Source organism: Sturnira hondurensis, unplaced genomic scaffold, assembly GCF_014824575.4.
Source record: "Sturnira hondurensis isolate 20B ecotype Veracruz unplaced genomic scaffold, ASM1482457v3 Scaffold0018728, whole genome shotgun sequence".
NCBI classification, from domain to species: Eukaryota; Metazoa; Chordata; class Mammalia; order Chiroptera; family Phyllostomidae; genus Sturnira; species Sturnira hondurensis.
The window spans coordinates 330,015-350,462 of record NW_028091359.1 but is presented as its reverse complement, the minus strand read 5'-3'; the positions used below and the strand labels follow the sequence as shown (position 1 = coordinate 350,462).

The following is a 20,448-nucleotide window of genomic DNA, read 5'->3' as shown; positions in this document are numbered from 1 at the left end:
TTCCATGAGTCCCAGTTTCCTTACTGGTAAAAAGGGAAGGATATTATAATTTTGGGGGGTTTCTAGAAAGATCAAAGATAGTATAAAGGCTAATGTCCCTGGAGGTTTTCAGCAAGTTGGTAAATAGCAGCCATCATTATTTTTATCTGGCTGATAAGATTCTGGACATATTTTGCTTTTTCTCTTTTCTCCCCACAATTTGAAGCTGTGCTTTGCTTTCAGTTTTATCTCCCAGGGGGATCGCAGGTGGCCTATTTAGGATCTTTTCCAATAATTGGAGAAAAGGAAGTGATTCAAGCTGATGATGAACCTACCTTCTCTTTCTGCAGTGGCCCCTACATGATCATGACCAAGTAAGCAGGAGCGGCCCATGGGAGTTCTGATTTAGTCCCCTGGGACCATATGCACATTGTGCGACTTCCTGATATGTGTAGGGTTTCCAACCTAACACCGAGGACGTGTGTCTAATAAGGGTTTTTAACCTGGACACCATTGATGTATTTGCCCGGTAACTTTTGTTGTTGATGGCTGTCCTGTGCATTGTGTGATATTTAGGAGCATCCCTGGTCTCTACTGTAGATGCCAGTAGCAAGCCTGTTTGCCATCCCTCTCCAGTTGTGATTGTAAAGATCAGAAGGTCTACAGACATTCCAGATGGCCCCTGTTGAGAACAGCTGCTCTGGAAGATTACTCATGACCCTGTATAACCTGTCTGCTTTCTAGAGAGTTTGAGCAGCACAGTAGTAACTCCTTGGCCCCTGATACAGGCCAGAGGATGTTGAGGTGCCCATTAGGAGCTGGAATGGTACTAGCTGGGGACCTCGCCAACCAAATGCAGCAGAGGTGGCAGTAACAGGATTTGCTATGACAAAATTCCCTGGAAGACCTTACCTGCCTCCTGCAGGGCCACAGGAGGTGTCCTGGCCAAGACCTCTTGGCCTCCTTGAGCCTGTACACTTCCCTGCTTAGAAGAAACACCCTTCTAAAAAGAAAGGCCCCTGCTAGACTTGAAGGGCTCTCTGTTCCCTGCAGTTACACTTCTGTTTTCCTGCCCAGGGCACTGATTTGTCATCAGGTCCCTTCTTCCCCTCTATCCACTGCTGTGGCTCCTGCCCAAGCCATCACTGCCCATCACTCAGACTGGCCTCCTGGAGCTTCTCCAGACCACCCCTGCCCTACCATTTTCACACTGCTGGTGCCATTTTCTTTCTAAAATACAAACCTGCTTGAGTTACTTGCTCCCGTCAATCTTTTAGTGACTTCCACCTGTACTGAGTTCCACGAGGTGCTTCATTTAGGACCTGGCTGCGGGGGTGGGGGAGGAAGAGGGAAGACCTGACAGGTACTTTACAGGTTCTGTGTAAACACTACTCTGGTCTCAGGCTGGAGAACTCCTCACTGAAGAACTGACAGCTCACTCCCTTCTGCTCAAACTCTCTCCTGCCCTTACAGCCTGGTGTGGAATGGGAGCAGGGTCTCGGTGAAGGAGCTGAATCTCCCCACCCACCCACACTGCAGCAAGCTGAGGCTGGCTGACTTGTTAATTGCTGAGCAGGAGCACAGCAGGTGAGAAGGAAGCCCAAGGTCATTACATGTCCAGGCTTTTTACAGACTCAGGTTCAGGGTTGTTTAGGGCTCCCTGGGATAGAGAGACCAGCCCCGCTCAGCCTCAGCATTTTCCTGTTGGTTGATTTGACTTCCAAGGGCTGCCAAGAAAGAACAAGAGGAACTAATGAAAAGCCTGGGGGGTGGGGACGGTGCTGGCGAGGAGGTCCGTTCTGTTGGCCGATTGACTCCCTATAACCCATATCTGTGATGGTCCAGCCTACAGGCCCACTGGTTCTCCTGCTACAGCCCCTGAGGCCTGCCCCGTTTTCAGGCCTGACTTCACAGACATGGCTGTGCACGAGATCCACACGTCTGAGGAACTGTGTGTCTGCCATTGGGGACTTACCTATGGGTTTCAGTACCTTAAAGTGCATGTGGCTCCAGGGTGAGTCCTTCAGGTCTTTCTGGGGCAGGAGCTTGATGTATGGGTCACACTAGGGCTGCTGAGGCCTTGAATTGACCTTGGCTCATCAAGCTCTTTCCCAAGGTCACTCAACTTTTACAGCAGGTGTGTCAGAGGCCAAACCCTTTTGGGGAAGTCGGACTAAAGGGACCCAAGGAGGCTGGAAGGACTCATAGCTACAGCATGGACTTTGACATGAGACAGGTTCTGCTATCTCTCTGACCTTGGTTTCCTCATCTCTAAAATGACTATAATGATATGTTTCTTGCAGGTGGTTGTTAGGATGGAGATGATGTATGTTAAGTGCCTTGCTCAGTAGCTCTTAGTGACATTGTCATTGATGACTCTAAACCTAAAGGGTCTTGTCAGTGAGGCCACAGATTGCACCAACCCAGACTCCTCCACCCTGCTCATCCCATCTTGTTTTCTTAGAAAAGTGGTCGTGTGCAATGGCATTTGCTGAGAATGTGTTCAAGGGGCCTTGAAGAAAGGAAAGCACCTATTTTTCCATCATGTCCTCCTTTCCTGTGCCTCATTTGAAGCTTCTTTTGCAGCAAGCTGCGGCACCCGCACCTGCTGCAGCTGATGGCTGTGTGCCTGTCCCAGGACCTGGGCAAGACCCGCCTGGTGTATGAGCGCATCACCGTCGGCACGCTGTTTGGTGTCCTCCATGAACGGGTACGTGGTTGTTGCCATGGATTTTGCCGTTGCTGCCCTCCCCTCTTTTCCTCCCTGCCCCCTTCCCCTTGCCTGAGCAGGAGAGCTCCCACTGTGCATGCATGGAAGGTAAATCTCTTCTTGTTGTTGTTCCTATAGTTGTATGCCCCAACTATGCCAGAATTGTATGTTTTATTATTTTATTTAATTTTTATTGTAATTTTTCCCATTGTCTTTTAGTCCCCTGTGCCTCCCTCCCCCCAGCAATCACCACGTTGTTGTACGTTACCATGTATAACAATGACCAAAGGACTTTTTCCTTTTTGGTCAAGCCCTCTGCCCCCTAACCCATCCACCACTAGCTGTCATCCTGCTCTCCATCTATGAGTCTGTTCCCATATTCCTTGTTAGTTCAGTTTGTTCATTAGAGTCCACTTATGAGTGAAAACATGTGGTATTTGTCTTTCTCTTACTGGTTTATTTCACTTAACATAATTTTCTCCAGGTCCATCCATACTGTCTCAAAGGGTAAAATTTTCTTCTTGATCATGGCTGAGTAGTATTCCATTATGTAAATGTCCCATAGTTGTTTTATCCACTCTATTGTTGGACATGGGCTGCTTCCCGTGGACACTGTAAGTAATGCTGCCATGAACATAGGGGTGCTTATGTTTTTTTGAAGTAGTGTTGGAAGGTAAATTTGAATTCTTTACTTCATGGTGGCTATAGAATGCACCGTGTTAGGTTAGTTGGAACTACGGTGATTATATTATTGTTAGTCTTGCTTCTGTATGAGACATCTAAGAGCTTAGCAGACCCAGAAGACACACAGATGCATGCATTTCTAGTTAATTAATCAAATAGCCAGTGGTCTTACTTCCCTGTATTTTCATTTCTGCCCTTCAGGACTTTGGCTGTAGAGAGAGGCTTATTTATATGCAAACTTTTGTCAGTCTGTTTGGATTCCCTGGGGTTGGGAATCTTCCCTGGCCCACAGAGCCCCTGACAAGTGTGCTTTGGGCTGAGATGTGGCTGCAGAGAGGTCCTGGAAAATGTGTTTTCCTTCCATGATTTTGTTCTGAAGACCCTGGGCAGGAGTGAGAAGAGAGCCTCCAGGAAGGGCCCCTCCACAAAGTGGCTAGCCATCCCTTCTGCCCGAGGACCTCCTGTTAGTGTCCTAGTTTCCCTTTCCTTTTTTTGGGTGAGGGCATTACCTCGAAATGCCACTTCTCTGGGAGAGACCCATTGTGACTTTAGTCATCTGAGTACATTGGTGTGAGTGATTTTCTGGTCATCTGACTGGGGTAGTGGGTGGACTGGTCCTTTAAGCTTCCAAGTTATCCCAGCAGCACAATTTTGGCCGAGGGCTGAGGGGCAGGGCAGGTTCATTGCTGGTGGTGGGGAGCCCATCCTGAACACCCTTGCCAGGCCTTGAGAACGTTCTCCTCATTTATCACGATACAAAGCCACTGAGCTGAGGGTAAGGAGCCCTGGTTTGGAGCCAGGGGGCCTGGGTCAGTGGGACTTTGGGCCAGTAACTTAGCCTTGCACAGTTCATCTGTAAAAGTTGGGACAGTAGGTAGCAGTGAAGCTCAGTTTAAACGACTTTGGAAGCTACAAAGCATTCTATGGTGTTGGGGCCCAGTCCCTGTATTCCTGGCCTGTTTATCTCTTGCTTCCAGCGGTCCCAGTTCCCCCTGCTGCATATGGAGATGATTGTGCACCTGCTGCTCCAGGTCTCCGATGCCCTGAGATACCTGCATTCCCGGGGGTTTATCCACCGCTCCCTCAGCTCCTATGCCATCCACATGGTCTCCACAGGGGAAGCGAGGCTGGCCAATCTGGAGTACATGCTAGAAAGTTTATCCACCGCTCCCTCAGCTCCTATGCCATCCACATGGTCTCCACAGGGGAAGCGAGGCTGGCCAATCTGGAGTACATGCTAGAAAGGTAGGTGCAGCCGTGATCATGATTTCCAAAATGGGTCTGCCTGGGGACCCTTTGCTCTATAGAGAAAGATCTAATCTGGGCTCAGTTCTTCCTCCTCCTCATTGGTGGGCTGAAATGTCCATCAGTGGGGCAAGAGGTTTCCCAAATGCTCTGTCTGCCAAGGTTAGAGGGGCTTTGGGGAACTTAATTTTTAAAAAATTTTATTTATTATTTTTAGAGAGAAGGGAAGGGAGGGAGAAGAGAGGGAGAGTAATATCAATGTGAGGTTGCCTCTCACATATCCCCTACTGGGCACCCACAACCCAGGCATGTGCCCTGACTGGGAATCAAATTGGCGACTCTTTAGTTCACAGGCCAGCAATTCACTCAATTCAATGAACCACATGGCCAGGACTGGGGAACTTACTTCTGCTCAGGACATTCTCATTTTATTAAACATTTAACAAGCAGGAACACAGGTTAGCCAATGTGTATAAATGCTCTAACTATCCACTATGAAATTTTCAGTGGCTTAAGACAAACAAGGAGTGTTTCCCACTCACATTGCAGTCTAGTGTGTTTGTGTTCTGAGTTCCTTACATCCATGACCTCGCCACCCCCCAGGCTGTAGTCCGCCACTGTGCAGTCTGCATTACTGTCACTGAGCAAGAGAGAGCATGGTGGGGCATACGGTGGAGTTGAGGGGGTAGGTCATTGCTCCCTGCTTTGCAGTGGCCACAGCCTGGTCACCTTCTCAATTGAAGGAAGGCTGGGGAAGGTGCCATAGCTGTGCATTCTGGAAGGAGAGGAAGGCGATGGTGCTAAAAGCCTTATAGTTCTGGCCCCAAGTGGCACTAAGGGTGTTCTCTGCCCTCAAGGGTCTCAGTGCAGTGAGGAAGGCAGTGACAAAAACAACACCCTCCTTTAGGGGTTGGTGGATGGGCTTTGTTTCCTGTTTGACAGGAGTCATAGTCCTCCTGAGAACTGGGGGCTGGCCCCCATTTCTGGCCCCTAGGCTCTGGGAGACAGGGTTTCCCCTGCACTTCCTTGCTGCCGTCCACAGCTCTGAGCCTTTGGCCTCTGTTGGCTCTGTTCTGCTCTGAGGTCTGCTGGGCAGACCCTTTGCTTAGACCTGCCTACTTCTGCTTACCTTCATCCCCGCCCATCCACTCTCAGTCTCATCAGGTCTTTGCTTCCCACATACATATAATTTACTTATCTCACTACGTGAAAAGCTCCAGCGCAGAGATTTCTGAGCAGTGTATGTGATTTCTGAGCAAAGGCCACGATGGGGCAAGAGAGAGACAGGGACAGGTAGGGTGATTGGAGCAGTGCCATGTGGGAACTGGTGGGGACCACTATCACCACTTGAGCTGCCCAGCCTTAGATCAGGTCCATTCTCAGTCCCAGGTAAAACCTTTCTGTTTGTAGGCAAAAATCATTGCCTACAAGACTAAGTCCAGGCATTGCAGGGTGTAGAAACCTTCCAGGGTGGGGCTCCACCCGCAGTGCCAGCCTCATTACTTCCCACTCCCTGAAGCCACTTTCAGTTCATGCCATTTCACGGCACTGCTCCCCACACCTGCAGTACTTTGAACTCACCTGTTTATCCTTTTTTAAAAAAAGATTTATTTATTTATTTTTAGAGGGGGAGGGAGAAAGAGGGAGAGAAACATCAATGTGTGGTTGCCTCTCACATGCCCCCTACTGGGGAACCTGACCCACAACTCAGGCATGTGCCCTGACTGGGAACCAAACCAGCGACCCTTTGGTTGGCAGGCCCCTGCCCAATCCACTGAGTTACACCAGCCAGGGCCCAACTCCATCCTTTTATAGATGAGGAAATAGAGGCCCAGAGAGGTGAAGAGATGATGTGGTTACTCAGCTGTGGCTAGAACCAGGTGGTAGAGGATGTTTCTTGGCTGTAGGAGCAAGAGAGGTTGAAGGTTGAAGGTAGGAAGACTAACTAGAAGGCTATAGGCTTGGTCTTGTGGTGACCAAGGAACCAAAATAGAAGGGAAATGTGAGATGCACTGAGGAGCTGGGGTCCACAGACTGGTCAAGGGAGGGTCTGGGAGGTAACTGGGTAGGAAGGTATAAGTTCTCTTTTGGGCTTGTTGATCTCCAAATGGAACTTCAGACAGAAATGTTAGCAAGTAGTTGCATCTATAAGAGTGTACCCTTCTTTAACAGCTAATAATACCAGTTGATTATACAAGAATCCAAAATAGCTTCCAGTTCCACATTTATTTTTGGTAATACTCTATTTGAACGGGTTGGTTTGTTGAATGTCATTGTCAAGAGTAGCACTCTATCTCTTGGTGTAAAAATGATACAGCAGTTTATCCTGTTCTTCAGCTCTCCTTAATGGATTCTTGAGAGCTGGAATTAACCTTGCAAGTGGTATCCCATAGCCACAGCCAAATGTGATTTTAATGATGTCAGAGCTGAAGCCCAGAAAAATAACTGCCGTAGAATGATAGTCAGAAAAGAAGCCCTCCCTCCCATACTCACATAGCTTTAACAGAGAAAGAAGAGGGATGGTAAGAGAGGAAGGTGAGTGAAGTAAAAGATATAGAACATAAATCCTGGCCCTGGCTGGTGTAGCTCAGTGGATTGAGCACGGGCCTGTGAACCACACAGTCGCGGTTCGATTCCTGGTCAGGGCACATGCCTGGGTTGCAGGCCAGTTCCCAGCAGGGGATGCACGAGAAGCAACCATACACTGATATTTCTCTCCCTCTCTCTTTCCCTTCCCTTCTAAAGATAAATAAATAAAATCTTTAAAAAAAACCACAAATCCTGGTTATAAGTGACTTGTCTTTTGCTAAAGCCTTAGACAAGCTTGAGAGATCTGACAAGGTGGGTGACTGTTTCATGTGGAGAATCACCCACAATGCCAAACATGCCAATTCATGAAGAGCCAAACATGCTGGCTTCTCAGAATACGTCTCTGACCATAAAACACTTCGTTGCTTTTCCTGTGATGCTGATGTAACATTGGCGTGGGTATCCATGCTGTCTGTCCACGCTGTGCCAGGCCATACCAAACTTATGTAGCAATGCAACTAAAAAATAACATTATCAGTTTCTATAACTTCATGGCTTCTTAAACTCACTGCCTTCTATCAAAAGCTCTGCTAGAAGGAATATTATGTAGGGAAGTTTGTTCAAAGTCTGCAAAGCCCGTCTCATTCTCTATGATCTATGTCTTGCCTGGCCAGCAAGAATTGCTGGTCACTTGCTTTTTGAAAACTTAATTCTTTTTTTTTAGATTTTATTTATTTTTAGAGAGGGGAAAGGAGGGAGAAAGAGAGGGAGAGAAACATCAATGTGTGGTTGCCTCTCACACCCCCCTCCGCACACTGGGGATGGGGCCCACAACCCAGGCATGTGCCCGAGACTGGGAATGGAACCAGCAAACCTTTGGTTCCCAGGCCAACACCCAGTCCACTGAGCCACTCCGGCCAGAGCTAAAGAACTTAGTTCTTAATTATCAACCAGCAGTCATCAAGTCTTTACCGAGTGCCTGCCATAATGCTTGTGTCAATTCCTAACTTCCATGGTGCTTTATGGCTCATAGAGTGTTTCCACACACATAGTCTCATTTGATGCTCATGACAGCTGGGTGCGAAAGTCAGCACTGACCTCACTCTGGGGACTCTTGTGGGCTCAATACAATTAGGGTGTTCTGACTTAGTTCTCAAGAAATCTGGTTGGGAAATTGAGGGTTTTTTTTAAAGATTTTATTTATTTTTAGAGAGAGGGGAAGTAGGGGAGAAAGAGAGGGAGAAGAACATTGATGTGTGAGAGAAATACTGATCAGTTACCTCTTGCACACCCTCAACAGGGGGCCTGGCCTGCAACCCAGTAATGTGCTCTGACTGGGAATCGATCTGTGACCTTCCAGTTCACAGGTCATTGCTCAGTCCACTGAGCCACACCAGCCAGGCCTGAGTTGTTTTTCGTTTAAGTAAATTTTTACTTACTGATCTTAGAGAGAGAGAGAGACATATGTTTGTTGTTCTACTTACTTATGCATTCTTTGGTTGAATCTTGTGTGTACCCTGATCAGGGTTTGAATCCACAACCTTGGCATATCAGGATGGTGCTCCAATCAACCAGAGCTACCCCACCAAGGGAACGTTGAGTTATTTAAGCAAATCTGTGAACCTTTGGGTGCATTCCCAAGAGGGCAGAGTTCAGAAAAGAAGCAACCACAGGGAGCTGGGGGAGTCCCAGAAGTTCTGATAAAGCAGTTGGGGCTTTGGGAGAGTCCTGAAAGAGTCTTCGTCAAAAGTTAGCATTGAGGCCCTGGTGTAAGTGCAGACAGTGATGATGTACCTGCCTGACCTCGTGGAGCTGCCTCTGGTGGAGGACAGACAGGTCATAAAAAACAACGAAGTGAGAAGAAATTCAGATACTAACTGCTTTAAACCAGGGGTATCTAACCCATTTTCACCAGGGGCCACGTCAGCCTCGTGGTTGGCTTCAAAGGGCCGCAATAATTTTAGGACTGTATACGTGTAACTACTCCTTAACTGTTAAGGAGTTGAAGTTACATTTGGCCCTTTGAAGGCAATTACGAGGCTGATGTGGCCCCTGGTGAAAGTGAGTTTGACACCCCTCTAAAACTCATAAAACGGGGACTACTTTAAGTAGTCTGGGAAGGCCTCTCTGAGGAGGTGATTTTTGAGCTCATAATACACATCTGTTACAAGAAGCAGTAGTCACACTGGAATCTGTGGGCAGAACATGCCAGGCAGAAGAAGTCACCAGTGCAAAGAGCGGTGATATGCTTGGCATGTTGGAGCAACTGAAAGAGGGCACTGGGTTGAGTGGAGTAAGTGACCAGGAGAGCTGAGCCAGATTAGGTGGGAGGATGGGCAGGGCCCACTGGGTAGGAACAGGGAAGAGTTGGAATTGCAGATGCTGGAATAGCAGACAGCTTGGGCTGCCTCAGGGTCTAGCTGAGTTTCCAGAAATGTCTTACAAACATACTGTGCAATGATCACAACAGTCCTTTAAGATGTGAGCCCTACCTTGTGTTTCCTTTTGTAGGCAGGACAAAGACGCACCCAGGGACCTGACTGGGGCTCCCCTTCCAGCCCAGCTGTATAACTGGGCTGCCCCCGAGGTGATTTTACAGAGGGCAGCCACAGTGAAGTCGGACATCTACAGCTTCTCTATGATCATACAGGAGATTTTGACAGGTAGATCGAAGAGCACATTGATTATGACCAAAGTCTCTATTCTTAGGTTGAATTCCCCGGCCCCCAAGAGTTACTTGTACTTAGTTTTATGAAAATGCAGGACATAGGAAAAAGAGATTTCTTCAAGGAAACCTCTTTCTGCTTATGGAAGATATATGATAATTTCCCAGAAATCTTTCTTTTTTAACCTGTTTTTTAAGACTCAGCAAAGCCCACCTGTCCGCTTGACAGTGGTAATCTAAGCAAAGTTTTTAAACTGAATATAGGCATCTCTGTGAGGAGCCTGTGAGGAACTTGTAAGTGAAGGGGGAAAACTGGGCTCTGAGAAGTCAATTATGAAACTAAACACACCCAGGTGTGTACAAGCAGTGCTGCTTAAAGACGTGGAAGCCCTTCCAAACTATACAGGACTCCAGTGTGAAGGAAGTGGTCACATACCTGAAGACAGAAGGAATTCTTCAGGAGAGCGACACACACACACACACACACACACACACATGCCTCATAAAACCACATCTACTGCGGGGGCGAGCGTCACCCCCCACTTAGCACTGTTCACAGTCTCAGAGGCAACACCACGCCATCCACTAGAGGGATGCACTGAGCAGCCCAGCCTGACCTCATGAAATGTTCCTGTGGTCCCAGGTCTCTCAGTGGGAAGCCCATGTGTATATGACCCTGGGACTACTCTCTCCTGTTTCTCCAGCACAGATTTTTGTGGTGAATGGGTGAAGTGGCTTTTCATTTGTGATTAGGCTTCCTGGTAGTTTTTTCCAGAAATTAATATTTAAACGTGTTGAGTGACTTGACCAGGGGTACCCAGTTTCATCTGATTTTCTTACTCCTTCTTTTTTCTTGACAGACAGCATACCCTGGGATGGCTTAGATGGCTCAGTAATTAAAGAAGCCATAGTCTTGGGAAATTATTTAGAAGCTGACTTCAGGCTTCCAAAACCTTACTATGATATTGTTAAGTCAGGCATCCAAGCCAAACAGAAAGACCGAACTATGAACTTTCAAGATATTCGGTATATCCTGAAGAATGACCTAAAGGTAAGCTCTGTAGCTGGAGGAGTTTATTTCTGCCTGCCCAGTTCAGGACAGCAGGGAGTGAGAGACCGGAAAGCAACTAGAGGTCAAATTGTAAGAAGTTTTGGAAATCCTTATTTCATCACACCCTTCCTTATCCCTGAGAGAAGCCCAACTGCCTACTTTGGTGAGGGCAGCAGGAATTGCTGAGGGAAACCAGGGAGGGCCAAGGCCTAGTAGGGGCACCCTGTAGGCACATAGCTAGAGTCAGTGGCAGCTATTGTTGTTCTTTTAAAATAATAACATGAACTAAACTAGTCAGGAATACAGTCATTCTACCCAACAGGAGTAACATGGAGTTTATTTGACACCTAGAGCCGCTTCAGAAACACCAGTGATATTCAGATGAGTGTGAAAATTTTCTTAGCAATATATCCCTTGTCACAGGATTTGATTGGAGCCCAGAGAAGTCAACCAACCAGGAGCCCTGTGGTGCAGAGTTACGAACCCCATCCTGAGGTCAATGTCTATCTAGGACTGACTTCAGAACATCCAAAAGAGACTCCTGACTTGGAAATGAAAGAGCTAAAGGAAGCGGGTATGGCCTTAACCCACGGGCTGTGGCATGACTATGTTCTGAGAGTTACAAGCTGCAACTGATCAGTTCCTCTAGACCGTACATGTCACTTACACTGGGAAAAGGAATGCCTTAGGGAAAAAAATCCAGATGCTTGAAATGATTAAGTTAAAATTTTTGAGCTCCATATACATCTTGGTTGGATCTGGAACTAAGCAGTAGCAACCAGTTAGTTTCTAGTATGATACCCTTAGGAATTTACCTAATTGCTTCACAGATAAAAATGATGATCTCTTAATTTAAAATTATTATTAAGAAATTGAGACCGTGCAAAGAATAAAATTACTTATTTCAGTTCTGCCATTTAGAAATAATCTGTTAAGATCTGGTATTTCTTTTTCCTATAGGCTACTGCTTTTTAAATATTTTATGTATTTTTATTTAGAGAGAGGGTAAGGGAGGGAGAAAGAGAGAGAGAGAAACATCAGTGTGTGAAAGAAATATCACACAGGTGTGTGTCCTGACCAGGAATTGAACCAGCGACCTTTCGGTTTACAGGATGACCCCCAACCCACTGAGCCACACCATTCAGGCTACCTTACTGCTTTTTAGAACATTTTGGAACCTTAGAGTTCAGAGCTGAAAAGGGCCTTGCAATTGTCTTGAGTAATGCCCTCACGTTCCAGGTGAGAAAACCAAGGTACGGAGAGGCTGTGGCTCGCTCAGGATTCCAGAGCTTGTTATAGAGCCGGAACCCAAGCCAAGTGACCGTTCTCTCTGACTCTCTTTGGACAGGGGTAGAGGCCTCCAGAACAGCCCCTCAGGCTCTCATTGCTTTGGCTCCTCTGTCCTGTTCTCTGAGAACTGTTCATCATCACCCAGGGGTGATGGTTTGTCAGTCTTGGAGTTACTTCTTGAGGTCTTGTTGCTCCCATGATGCAGTGGTGTCTTGGGCATTGTCCACTTTTATCAGATGCTCACCAAGAGTGTAACTTTACTGACATGAATATTGAAACTCTTTTGTATGTAAAGAAAGCCATGATTTTAATCTGAAGTTTCAGGGGCTCATAATTTTCATTTCCTGAAGGTATGCATTTTTAAACTGAATATTTAATACATTGGTAGGAATAGAAGAAATGCATCAAGGATTAGAATTTTATAATATGCACTCAATATTTATGTAAGTAGTATTACATTTTTTTCAAAGAAATTTCCCCTATTCCCTGTCTTTGCTATATTCTTCAATGTAATAAACAGTAATTACTACTCTTGTAGATAAACTGCTCTGTTGTGTTGGGCAGTAATTATAACTTTATGTGTCAAGTCACTGTCATCTCCAATAACTCCCTTTCACCTCACTGCACAGTCTCACTACAGTGTTTCACAGTAAAAAATACTCTACTCACGCTCAGAGAGCCTGAACAAAACTAGACGCCGAGGGTATTTGTGTACTGATTTAGTAACGGTGTCTCCTAGCACCAACCCTCTATTTATTTATATTGTTAAAACTGCAGTAATAGAAATGAAAGGTACTTTAATGAAAAAGGAACTCAGGAATGAGGTCATTAAATATAACAGTACGTTTTAAATATGTATTTCCTGATCAGTGTCAGGTGAATATCTAAACTCTCTATCCCGAATTCTGTTCTGAGAGAACAAGGTCAGAGACAGTTGAAAAGAAGGCACTTCAGATTATCAAGTCCGTTTTGAAGACATTGAGATCCTCTGGGACAGTCACTGCAGTCTTTCTTTTTATCAGAGATTTCTGTTGCTTTTTTGTTGGTAATTCAGGAATGTCTGCACCCTTCCAGTCTACTTTGCCTTTGATTTTATCATTGGATTCTTGTACAACTTTTCTAGGCCACATATGACTTAAAAAGGGGGAAATCAGAGGGCATATGTATAACTCCAAGAACTTTTTGGACTCAGTGCAGAACTTGGATGACAGGCCCAGGTGTGAGCTCCTGGACTGCAACCACAGAGCCCAAGGGAAGTGTCCAGTTATGCACGTTTTAACCACACATGTTTATTCCTCGAACTTAGAACATTTCCCCCAGAGTTTGGTCCCTCCCAGACTTTCTACCCCAGCCCTCGTCAAAATGGGCACTTCCTCCTAGATGTCTACATCCCCTTCCCTGCCCTGGGAGTCTTCCACACCTGGGAAGAGAGGGGAAACTAGAAAGCTGCTTTCTGCATTCACACATGGCTCGAGCAGCAACCACAGCTGCTTAGCTGCTGCATATGATCATTTAGTCATTTAATCATTTGTGTGTTACCGTTCTTTTCCACAGGCAGTCAGATTCATTCACCAAGGGGTCACTGTTCTCCCAGCGAGAAAGCAACAACAGATCCTGAGGTCCCAGATCCCAGTCTGATGACCAAGGAGACTCAGAACCAAGATGCTCCTTTTCCTGCCTGCTTTGTAGCAGGAGAGGCCAGGAGCCCCAGCCCAGGTCATTCAAGCCTCTGCAGCTTTGAAATCAATGAAATCTACTCAGGCTGTTTGGACATGGAAGGTGACAAAGAGAAAGAACCCCCAGGTGCAGGATCATCTCTTGAGGGGGCTAGCCCAAACCAGGCAGGTGAGCTGAGGTCCCTGGAAGAGGAGTTGGAAAAGATGGAGAGAGAGGCGTGCTGTTTTCGTGACGAGGACGAGAGATCTTCGGAAGCTGACACAGAGCTCTCCTTTGAGGACTGGGACTGGCAAAATGGCTCACCTAGTTCACCCAGCCTACCTGAACCAGCTAGAGAAGCCAAGGGCAACGTGAGCAACAGGTCCATGACTGAGGAGTACATCAGTAAGTGTGTGCTGAATTTAACCATTGCACAGGCGATAATGCGCCAGAATGATGATTTACTGGGGAAGATCGAGCAGAAATTCGATGAGTTTGAGATGATACAGAAGGAGCAGGAAGAGCACATATCTCTGTGGGCTTCTTCAAGAATGTTTCCTGATGTCTGTGACTTGCCTATAGCTGTGGGCCCCCCATCTTCCATTTATATTCCTCCTGTTTTGCAACTTCCGGGAGGCCAGTGGCCGGATGCTGGTGGCAGTTGCCTGACCCTAGCAAGGTCTCCAAGAGACTTTCAAGGGGGACATTTTGGTAAAAGGTCCAGGAACAGAAGTGGCTGCAGATGGAACCCTTCCACCGCTTTCCCTCAAGGCTCTGAAAAAAGCACTGGGGATCCTTCAGAAAAGAACCATCAGGTAAAGCTCAGAAGTGGGAAGTAGGGTGTCTGAAGCCGGGTTCAACGTTGCTTCCAACGCATGCACAAGGATGCTCATAAATACAGCCAACTCATAGCAAGGTCCTCTTAGCAGTGGGAAGGGTCCTCTTAGCAGTGGGAAATAAGGCCTCTAGGATGGAATTCCAAGGTAGTTACTCTTCACCTCCCATTCCAAAACCAACACACAGCTCATGTCCTTCTCTGTAAATTCTTTGCATCAGTTTGAACCATATGAAATTGCTGTTTTATGTGTAAAAATAATCAATTATTGATCATTTTACATGGTTCAACTTAGTAATTATGGTATCTTGGGTAGGTATTAATCCCATTCTAAATTGCTTGTTCATTCAGTCATTCACCCATTCAACAAACATTTATAGAGCCAGAGGTTGGATAGTAGGCCCTGGAATATGATGATTGAATCACAACCTCTACCTGTGAGTAGCTCACAAGGAGAGGAACAGAGAGACCTGCTGGCCAAAGAAGGTGCCTCAGAGGAGGTGAGAAGACACCGTGGGAGCTGGCCTGGGAAGTTGAGCTTGAGGCATAGAGAGGCTGTTGTAGAACGGATCCTCAGTGAGTGACTGGAGGGCAGGGCATAGGTTTTACTCCTCCTGTGTCCTAACACCTAGCAAAGTGTCTGGCACGTAGGAGGTACTTGATAAATGGTTGTGGAGGAAATGAGTGAATGAATGACTGTAACAAAGTCACACTTAGAGAGCTGGCTGTCACTTGAATCATAGAATTTTAAATCTGGATCGACCCCACCAAGCTCAATGACTCAAACTTCCCAAAGTCCAGGTGTTAGTACGATGGGGGTGGAGCAGGAGAGGTTAGCTTCATTGGAAGGAGGCTTTTATTACTGAAATTAGTTAGAATTGCTGACCCATGGTGATAGATAGCAGGCCAGCTTAGTGGGTTTTATTTTTAAATTATACAGCTGCACTATACCACCTTATTGCCTGCACAGGGCACACAGCTCCCCCCACTTCCACCCCTTGCTCTGCTGTTTCCAAGGCCCACAGCTGGCGAGGGGCAGGTTTCCTGACTGCTAATCCAGTGCTCTTTCACTGCACCCTGCTGAATTTCAGTGAGGCTTCAGTCCTCACTTAGAATGTATGGTAAGGTATTGGCAGTTGTTTTTTGTATAAAGACGAGACATTAAGGAATTTACTTAACACTTTAATATTTCTGTTTCTGTTGAAAATTAGAGTTTTCTAGATAACTAAGAAAAGTAACTTTTCTTATATTTTTTGGTTATCTATTGCTGTGTAACTGAAAAAAAAAAAACCCTCCCAAATTTATTAAAATAACAATGGCTTATTATTTCTCACTACTCTGTGGGTGAGAAATACACAGGGTTACCTGGGTGATCCCCCACCCCTGTGGCGTGGGTTAGGGTTTCTTCCTCTACTGCATTCAGTTGGCTGTTGGTCTGGGCAAAAAGGCTTCGCTTCCGTATGTGGGGCCTTGGGCTTCTCCAGATGGCCTTTCTTTGCAACCTTGGCTTTTTATCATTCTCCAGCTAGTCTCTCCCAAGCTTTTCTACAGCAAGGCAGCTGGCTTTGCAAGTGACAGCTGAAGCTGCCAGGTTTCTTAAACACTAGTCACAGCCCTTGGACAATGTCATTTCTGTCTTCTGTTGGCCGAAGTCAGGAGTCCAGCCAAGACTTAGGGGGAGGAAAACAGATTACAGCTCTCAAGTGGCAGTGTGGACAGGAAGGAAGGAATTGATGGCGGACATCGTTGGAAACCATCTGCTAGTACATATGACTATGTATAAAACAATTATACCATATTTAATTTTTTAGGAAGTCTGCTCTGGTTTTTTAGCCTAATCAAGGAGTAAGGCATTTTCACATAAGTGAATTTTTCAGGCGGATATTGTCCCTGTTTTATGGATGAGGAAACTGAAGCACAAGTCTCTTTTCAGTTAGTCTGAGTAAGGATTAGACTAGAATCCATGGCCCATGACCCCTGCCACAAATCTTGCTGCCTTAATGAAACACAGGGGAAAGTTTTTGGATCTTTAATGTCGGTTTTGTCTGCTCATTCTTCCCCCATGTCCTATTTGTACTGGGTTGCTGGGGCCAACATTTCTATGTAAAGGCCTCCAGCAACGAGATGACTTAACTACATATGAAACATGCAGAGGGAAATTATCTTGGTCGGTCTGGTTATTTCTACACATTTAGCAAGAATGGCTTTAAAAGTAGAATGGAGAGTGAAGCAAAGAATTCCCTCATCAAAGCACTGAAGCCTGTTTACTCCTTTTCAAGCTGCTGACTTTCCGTGGCTCTGGGAAACAGAGCAGAGGTGAACGGTCGCAGCCCACCCGAGGGGCCACGGACAGTTTGGGAAGAAACAGGAACCAGAACACCAGCAGGTGGGTTAACATTTTATTGTCCTTTGTATCGCCGTGCCTTTAGACTCCCGTGTGACCCTGGTGTCACTTAATGATCTTATGCTTTCATGACAAAGAGTCTGTGAGTGATAAAAAATAGTACCACAGAAACAGATTTGGCAGGTTCTTTCTGTTAAGTGAGTAGAAAGAGCAGTGTAAAAAGCAGTGTCTCAGACATCAAAGGTAAAGCACCTGGCAGGTTAATCAGAATAACTCATCAGTTCTCAAAAGCAAAGCACCTTGTCTTTCCAAAGCTGCCAAGATGGTCTTTCTTACAAAAAGAAATGCCAGGTATTCCCTTTTCCAGTGCTCCAGGAATCAGTGTTTCAGAATAAGCGGCAATGACGGGGGCAGAAAGAGAGGGTTGGATAGTATCACTGTTAACCCTGCAACCTCTGATTTCCAGCTGGATCAGTGAGGTGAAGTAGCTTCTGCACTTCAGCACAAGTCCCTGGAAGAAGAGCATGTGTGCACCCTGCATTGGGGGAATTCTTAAAGTAGTAATAGATGTTTTTCAAGGTAGACTAGCACATCAACTTTGGTTTTCCTTTTCTGTAGCTAAATGGCAGCATTTATTTACATCTTTGAAATCAGTTCTGGAAAAGATTTATTTCCTCCCCCAGTGGTGATTGAGACTAATGTCAGGAGTTTGCTGCTCCTTTTGTGTGGGTAGATATGTACATTAAGAGAGAATTGAGGAAAAGGCCCAGACATTTTAGTTTAGTGTATGTTACCTTTCGGAAGGGAAGTACTGAAGAACCCCCTTACTGACATCAGAAGGTTTAGCACGCACTCCATTGATAGAAGCAGATGGGATGCCACATAGCCATTAATGACGAAGCGAAGCTACGGTTGTGGCCTTCCCTGCCCAGCTCCTCTGTCTTCTTCCAAAAGAACAAGGCAACAAGCCAAAATAAAGTTGAACATTTTGTTGCCAGTCCATCTAGTCTTATTTGTATACTTAAAGAATTGTATACATGTATATGTCTTTATCAGAAATTAAATTCATTGGGTAACATTGGTTAATAACATAAATTTAGGGTGTGCAGCTTTATACTACATGTATATATCTTGATTATATCCTGGTTATATTATTATATCCTGGTTAATTATACTGTATTATATCCTAATTTTTCCCTTTAGATTAGAACATGAATGTTATCCCATATTGTTAAAAACACCCTTGTAATGTAAACTTATTTTGAAATTGTTGGGTTTCCCCTAGTATTGGATTTCAGGTTGTTGCATTACTTTTTCTGTTATGAATAGAGCCACACTGACTTGTCAGTAAAGCTTTTTCTACATTTTGGATTAGGTCCTCGATAGATTCCCAGAAGTAAAATTTCTATAGTGGTCAAGGGTTTGGACATCTTAAGCTTTAGAATCTTTAAGACTTAAAAGATTCTTGATAGCTGTTGCCATGTTGCTCTTTAAAGAAGCTGATCACAGCTGACCTTCCCCATGCAATAGTCTCTGCTCTCTGGTCCAGTGGGAGAATAAGGCATTCAGATAACAGGGAATTTGTGTGCATGCCACAGACCACACATTTGCAAGAGTTAGTTTGATAGACAATAAAGTATATATAATTAGGGGATATTTAGAGGAAAAGGCACTCGCTTGTTTTGCAGGTGAGGAAACCTTGGTCCAGAGAGACCGAAGTTTGGAAAGTCATACCAACCAGTGGCAAGTCAGGGTCTAGTGCCCAGTGAAACTAGGCTGGCAATATCTGAATGTCTTTAAGATCCCTGGTGCATTAAGTCCATCTTTACAAATGTTAGTTATTGTGTTATTGCTGATATGCAGGTGGGACTATTACTAGAGAATTCTGATCAAAGGGCAGGAGAGTTACTAAACCATCACTAATGTTCTGTGGCATTGAGGGGAACAGGGGGCTCTGCAACAGTGTAAGGACCAGGATTCTGTCCAGTGAGACTATTTCAGTTGTGTGTTTCTTCTACTTATGCAAATTTCCCAAGAGTACTTTTGAAATCTAACTTGGAAACCAAACAAATAAACCCTAGAGGTCTTCTAACCCAGTCCTTTAATTTCTTAGGAAGGGAAAGTTAAGGGAGGAGTCCAGTGCCCAAGCCAAAGTGACACAGCTGAATAGTGTACTCTTCGCTATGTCAAGCCACCCAAAGGGACCTTGGTTGACATCCATCCCTGTCCAGGACTCTACCAGGAAAGGAGTCTCAGTAGCTGAACGTTGGGGAGCCTGGCGCCCTCTGGTGGCTTGGAGTCAGTACAACCCCAGGAATGGCTGAAAGAGTAGGGCATAGCCAGTCAGTCCTATTGGTGGACTGGTGTGCTCAGGGTTGTGTCCAGAACTTGAGCAAACTGACATGTTGTATCCACCCTGCTCCCCTCCCCCTCCAAAAACCTACACAATTTAGGATCAACATGGAATCTATGCCTTCTGAAATATATAATGCAAAGTCAAGAAAAACTGAAGATGTTGAAAATCTACACTTAAAATGGAAAAGTGAGTATAAAGTCGTGGGTTCTGTTGGGCAAAATGAAATTTAAAGAACAAGTTTAGTCTGGTTGTTATCTCTGAGTACCCAGCCTGTGTTGCACTCGTTCTTTTCTTCTGTTAGATCACTCCATTTGAGAAGTTCCTCCTTTCTCATTACTAACTACGGAAGAAAAATGCATTTTTATTTCTAGATCATGTAAGAAATATATCTTTTTTAAAAAGTTTTTTTAAAATATTTTATTTACTTATTGTAGAGAGGTGGGAAGGGAGGGAGAGAGGGTGAGGAATGTCAGTGTCCAACTAGGGACCTGGCCTGCAACCCAGGCATGTGCTCTGACTGGGAACCAGCAGCCTTTCAGTTCATAGGCCAGTGCTCAGTCCACTGAGCCACACCAGCCAGGGCAGAAATATTTCCATTATGTATTAATATATATTATATAACAAGTGTGGTAAAAACATACAATATAGGTATTTAATATATATATATATAGATCATTATTAAAGTAGAAAGCATACAGTCACTTTCACATATTCTGTGGCATCATCTTTTTGTATTAGTTTTGTTTTATAAGCTTAAAGGATATAATGTCCATGTTTTTTTAACATCAATGCTAAGTGACATTAGCAAAAGTATAGAATATTTGAATGAAACACACACATACATGCATACTCCCAAAGTATAAACTCATCATGGCCTAGAAAAGCTAGGCAAACTTTAATAGAATCTTGTAGAATTCCTACAGACTTCGTATGTCCTTTTCTCGGACATCTTCACAGCAAGAAGATCCCTCTACAAGTTCCCTGCTGTATGGGATTCAGCAATAAGGACTGTAACCAACTGAAGTTCTTTTGCCCTTTTCTCACTGTCATCAGTTCTCTCCTCCCCTCCTCTTCAAGTGAAATAGGGCAAGCTAAGGCTGATAC

At 45.2% G+C, this 20,448-nt stretch overlaps 1 protein-coding gene across 1 annotated transcript in view; it reads left to right on the top strand.

Annotated features, from left to right (window-relative positions):
• The window catches only part of TEX14 (testis expressed 14, intercellular bridge forming factor), a 68,488-nt gene that overhangs the window by 16,062 nt on the left and 31,978 nt on the right, over window positions 1-20,448 (top strand). The window contains exons 6-16 of the mRNA XM_037070188.1: window positions 223-353; window positions 1,453-1,566; window positions 2,566-2,689; window positions 4,351-4,528; window positions 5,985-5,989; window positions 9,663-9,810; window positions 10,673-10,863; window positions 11,287-11,437; window positions 13,708-14,624; window positions 16,924-17,030; window positions 19,442-19,530. Coding sequence (XP_036926083.1) covers window positions 223-353; window positions 1,453-1,566; window positions 2,566-2,689; window positions 4,351-4,528; window positions 5,985-5,989; window positions 9,663-9,810; window positions 10,673-10,863; window positions 11,287-11,437; window positions 13,708-14,624; window positions 16,924-17,030; window positions 19,442-19,530 — 2,155 coding nt within the window. The remainder of the gene's footprint in view (window positions 1-222; window positions 354-1,452; window positions 1,567-2,565; window positions 2,690-4,350; window positions 4,529-5,984; window positions 5,990-9,662; window positions 9,811-10,672; window positions 10,864-11,286; window positions 11,438-13,707; window positions 14,625-16,923; window positions 17,031-19,441; window positions 19,531-20,448) is intronic.